The 5,758-nt window shown below is 34.3% G+C and overlaps 1 protein-coding gene across 3 annotated transcripts; it reads left to right on the plus strand.

The window, feature by feature from the left end:
- The first annotated feature begins 224 nt into the window (after positions 1-224).
- On the plus strand, positions 225-3,263 carry LOC140991563 (zinc finger A20 and AN1 domain-containing stress-associated protein 8-like). 3 transcript variants are annotated; one of them, XM_073461582.1, is made up of 2 exons: positions 225-330; positions 2,447-3,263. In XM_073461582.1, the coding sequence occupies exon 2, from the start codon at positions 2,458-2,460 to the stop codon at positions 2,962-2,964; it is 507 nt and encodes a 168-aa protein (XP_073317683.1). In that variant the 5' UTR covers positions 225-330; positions 2,447-2,457; the 3' UTR covers positions 2,965-3,263. The 3 variants fall into 3 exon arrangements, with proteins under 3 accessions (XP_073317683.1, XP_073317684.1, XP_073317685.1); XM_073461583.1 differs by having other exon boundaries at positions 264-461; XM_073461584.1 differs by lacking the exon at positions 225-330 and adding an exon at positions 348-495.
- The last annotated feature ends 2,495 nt before the right edge of the window (positions 3,264-5,758 follow it).

Below are 5,758 nucleotides of genomic sequence, written 5' to 3' on the forward strand. Positions count from 1 at the left end.
GACCCTGAGACCGTCTCACACAAGTTTTTGCATTTCGAAATAATCCTTTCCATAAAATTTATATAATATAATTTATCTTTATTAACATAATTTGTAGAATATATTAACTTGAGTTTATCAAGTGCGATGGAAATATAATATTTGAGAGAAACATAATTTCTAAAACGAGCTTGAATGTTTTGTAATTACTAATTACTATGATTATTTTAAATTTAAAAGAGAGATACAATTAAGACAAAATGAATAGAATCTGAATTTTAAAAGTGAACCCACGCAGATACCCTTCTCTGTTTCTCCCCCACCTTCTCTTCTCTCTTTTCCCAATTTCAGGTATCATCAACGCTTTAGGCACCCTAACTCGTGATTTTTCTCGAAGGATTTTATTCAGATTCAGTGATCTGTTTTAGTTCGTGTAAAAATTGGTTCTTTTCTTTATAATTTCTTGTGGGTCAAGAAGCAGTGTAAGAATTTTGGTTTTTATTTTAGTCAGGATCGGTAAAACTCCTTTTTTATTTTTCGTATTATGGTAGCTGAAATTTTCCACTGCGTGTTTCTATTGGGTTGCAGTTTTTCTTTGTTAATTATTTTCGTTTTGCATTATTTCATTATCTGCGAACATAATCGTCCGAGTGTAGATTTTTGCTATTAAGTGGACAACTACGATGAGTATGCTTTTTTTTTTTAAACTTCGAAAAAAGGCTTGTTATTAGGTGTGGACGAAGCTTTTTTGAGAAAAGTTGGAACTTTGGATATTAATTTTGAAGTTCTAGGAGATGCTAGGTTTTTTTGGGTGTTTTTTTTTTAAAAAAAACGAAGTAGATTCAGTTTTGCTCGTTTTAACTTTGGGATCTGTTATCTGTTATTTGGGCTATAGAGATGGTGAGAAAAATGGAAGATCAGTTTGTTTTTTTTTTTAAAAAATTATTGGAGACCACCATCTGAGTTTTTTCGATTAAGATATTTTTTTGCTCTAATTGATTTTTTAAAGGAAAGTAAAAGTACTATAGGCTTTAACTCATGGATTCTACATGTTGCATCGCATGTGGTGCAACGTGATGATGGTTTTCTCTCAACTTTGAATTCTCTGAATTAAGTGGATAAGAAGATTGTTGCTTTATTCCTTTCTACTTTCTTGATTTCACTTCAGAAGGCTATCTATTATGTGAGAAATGAAAGTAAATATTGATGTATAATATCATGTACAGTAAGCAAAAGCAACTGGGTGAAGGTATTTTTTCACATGGTTGCCTCTTACATCAGTAAACACTTTACTCACAATCAATATCCTGTGGTATTCGAGAATCTGTTGTGTTGTTTTGTGCAGACTGTGGTGTTGCTAAGGTTTGTAACACCTTGATGGGTAGTTCCTACGAAGTCATACCATTTGGCAGATGGACGAAAATTATTTATTTATTTATTTATTTTTCTATTCTTTCGTCACAAAATAATCATATGCTTTGATAGCTGAATGACCAGTAAATTGATTGTGGTTTGACGAAATAAATATGTTTTTTATAGCTCGATAATTTAGTAATCTGATCATGAATTTTTATCCCAAAGACCATCTGGGTAGATATATCGTTATTTACAACCTATCACAGACTTGATATTATGTCCTGAAGTCAGTAGTCTGTACTTCTTGTATGTCCTTATGCATGTGACAAATATTGGGGTATCCCTTTGATGGAGATTAATCGTGAAGATAATTAAAATATGCACCGTGCTAGATGGCCAAATTGGAGTTGTTTTTAGTTCTGGACAACTATTCACACTTTTTCTCTCAGCTATGTTTTAGAAAGCTTGAACTCTGATGTGCTTTATGAACTCGATTAGTCCTGGTCAAGGACTTTATTTTTTGGGTTCATGTTTAATTTTTCGAAGACACCTTTGTCTTCCTTCTAGCTGCTTAATTGCTTGATCATGCTAGTTTTGTGATTCAATTCATGTAAAGGTTAAGTTTAAATGTTTTGTGGTTTGTATTTAACCATGTAATATACTGCACAAGAACAAGTTATTTTGTTCCTTCAAAAACTGTTGGCATACATGTAAAATCATTTTGCCGAGTGCCCACATATTGTGGCTCAGAAGCCCTTCTTCCTGAATAATATCCTCATGAGAGAAGATTGGTGTCATTTTTCATTGTTCTGTTTTTGCATAGATAACAGCCAGTTTTTCCTTTCTCTTCATGGAGTGAAAGAGCATAAAGGGAAATAGATAATCCAAATGGTAGATATGTGTACTGTGAAACTGTGTTAGGCAAAATTAGTCAAGACGTTTAGAGTGCATACAGCTGTCAATGGATCATGGAACCGATTGTGCTTTTCTTTTCTTTATATGTAATTTCCTACGCGGGCATGGTGATTTTCACCTTCTCTAGTTGATCTACTCTTTTATCCTGATACATTTCTTGGATATATTTTTACAAGCCGTGCATGGTGAATGACAGGACTTGGATTAATGGAGTCTTCCAAGGAAACAGGCTGCCAAGTGCCAGAAGGCCCCATTCTTTGCGTCAACAACTGTGGTTTCTTTGGAAGTGCAACAACCATGAATATGTGCTCCAAATGTCACAAGGATACTGTATTAAAGCAACAGGCGAAGCTTGCTGCCTCATCTATTGAGGACATAGTTAACTCTAGCTCAAGTACCAACAAAATCGAGCCTTTTTTAGCTGAAGCATCAAATACTGAATCAGAGTTTAAGGTTGTTTCTCCTCAACAATCTTCTGAACTGGGGACGGGTCATGGCTCAGGTGTGAAGGCGAAAGAAGGACCAAACAGGTGCTCCACCTGCAACAAGAGAGTGGGTTTAACGGGATTCAGTTGCAGGTGCGGGTATATGTTTTGTTCAGTTCATCGGTACTCTGACAAACACAACTGCCAATTTGATTACCGGATTGCTGGTCAGGATGCTATAGCAAAGGCAAACCCTGTTGTGAAAGCTGAAAAGCTCGATAAGATTTAAAAAGTTTATGAAGCAAAGCATGCGGCTTTACCTCATATATCTACGCGTGTTCGTTTAAGTTAGTTGATGGTCATAATAGGTCTCTAGTACTCGTAAACAGCATGGGTAGAGGCAAGAAATTTGGGAGGAGTTGGGGTGGGGTTGGAGCTGTTGTTTCATTGTGATTTATTGCAATATGGTAACGCTGGAAATCAGTGTCAATTGGCTACAAGTTTCTTTGATTTGGTCCATTGTGTAAGATGTAATTTGGTGGTTTGAATGACATTGTTGTGGAATATGTGAAATTGCGCTTCTTGTTATTCTTCGATTTTTCCGTAGGATGTTTGTGGTGTGCTTGTTGCTCATTATGTATTTTATGAATTATATATTTCTCCGGGGAAACTAATTATTCTGTATGTTCAGTATTTAATAATTTTTAGCTCTCTTTTGCCTCTACAAATAAAAGTTTTTATATATTTTTTCTTCTCTTTTTAGCTTGGGGAGATAGGTTTGATACAGTTGAGTAATTTAGTTCGATCCGATATCTTTTTCGAAAGTAGTTATTTTGACTTTTTTCCCTTTTACTCTTGATTGTAATTAAGTGTTTTTTTTTTCCTATAAAATAAAAAATTGGCAAATTGCACAAAAATTTTCAAAAGCAAACAAACCGTGTTTGCAAAAAATTTCGTAAGTTTTTCGGAACTATATATTTTTCTTGGATGAAAATCAGTACAAATTATTAAAAATATGATATTTGATTATCAATTATTTCAGATTTGATACTAATATATGATTTTTGAGTACCAAAACATGTATAACAAATATTGATATTAATGATACATTTGTCTTTTCGAATGAAAATAATTACAAAATATCGAAAATATGATACTAATAAATGATGTTTGAGTATTAATTGTTTTAGATTTGATACAAAATATAAGGTTTTGAGGACAAAATTGGAACAATTTTATTAATATTAACATTTACTACACATGTTTGTGTATTAAAAAAATCATATGTTAGTATCAGATCTAAATTAGTTGATACTCAAATATCATATATTAATATCATTTTTTCACTTTTTATATCAATTTTCATCCGAAAAGACAAATGTGTCATTAATACCAATATTTATCTTATATATTTAAGTACTCAAAATTATATATTAGTACCATATTTGAAACAGTTAATAGTTGAAGAGAAAGAAGACAAAGCCCAAAGAATTAGAAGAAAAGAGGAACAAACCCAATGAAAAGCTCACATATAAATAAATGATTCAGATGCAAATCCCGTAAATGAAATTATCGTATCTAAGTATTTGTATTTAGCTAAAAAGAAGAATATTTCTTGTTTTGATAGTTACAACAAGATAGATAGATTATTCGATGGATTCAGTATAAATGTACACGTTTCGCTCTGTAAATGATGAGAGAAAGAAATTCAAATATTGATTTTTCTCGTGCTCGTGTTTTTCTAACTATGTATCCATAGCCTGGAAATGGCTGACGCCTCTCCTAATCCTGGTTCCACCACCTCGGCTGATAATACCTCTGCCAATAACCCTAATCCGGCTAACCAAATCACCGTCGTTCAACTCACTGATGAGAATTGTCTTTTGTGGAATCTCAAGATTTTCGTAGGTATCAGAGGTCTTGGACTCGAGAGTTACATCTTGGATCCTCCTTCAATACCGCCTTACGTCATCTCAGATCCTAACTATAATGAGGCTGTTAATCCTAACTTCGTTGTTTGGTGCCGACAGACCAAATTCTTTTTTCTTTTCTTTTCTTTTCATGTCCATGATTGAGGGCGTCCAAGCTCAAATGATTGGTTGTGCATCCTTCGTCCAGTTATGAAGCAGAGTTTCGACCATCTTTTCTACTCGATCGAAACCCCGAGTCATGCAATATAAACTTCAAATCCAGACACTTAGGAAAGAGGGTCTAAGCCTGAAGGATTACATTGTTAAAACGAAGAGCTACATGGATACACTTGTTGCATGTGGTCATCTTATTTCATATGAAGACCAAATTCTATATATTCTCGGTGGTGTTGGGATGGAATATGACTCTATGGTTGTTCGTGTAACTTCCAAATCTAATACTTAAAGTTTCTTTGAAGTTGGTGCTTTCTTCATGGCCCATGAAAAAAAAGTTTGAGGCTTACACTTTTTATGGTGTCACTCCACCTACAGTTAACACTGCTACTGTTCCTCTGGAGTGTAAACCAAACTATCACTCCCATCAAGTATCCAACAAAGGTCGGGGTCATGGAATATTTTCTCGAGGGGGTCGAAGAAACTGACATAATAATAACAACAAACCAGTTCGTCAAATTTGTGGTTATATGGGACACGTTGCTGAAATTTGTTACTATCTATTTGATCAAGATTATACACCCCCTCAGCGCTCATCACCGCTTCCTCGCACCCCTTCTGATGGTTCCAATAGATCTTACCCAGCAACAACTCTCACTACTACAAAATCAGAACCATCGAATGAGGAGTGGTGGTTCCCCGACTCTGGTGCTTCTCACCATGTAAATAATGACCTTTCAAATCTCTCCGTTGGTTCTAAATATTCCGATGGTGGTAAGATTCATATGAGCAATAGTGCAGGTTTGTCTATATCTCATATTGGACAATATAAATTTTCATTTCCTTTCTTATAATGCACGTTTCTTTTGAATAATCTTCATCGAGTTCCACATATAATGAAAAATATGCTTAGTGTGAGAAAATTTGCTCAAGATAATCATGTCTTCTTTGAATTTCATCATTGCTTCTGTAGGACCTAGCAACACAAGGAATCTTTCT

The sequence above is a fragment of the Primulina huaijiensis genome, chromosome 13 (assembly GCF_012295235.1).
Source record: "Primulina huaijiensis isolate GDHJ02 chromosome 13, ASM1229523v2, whole genome shotgun sequence".
Classification (NCBI taxonomy): Eukaryota; Viridiplantae; Streptophyta; class Magnoliopsida; order Lamiales; family Gesneriaceae; genus Primulina; species Primulina huaijiensis.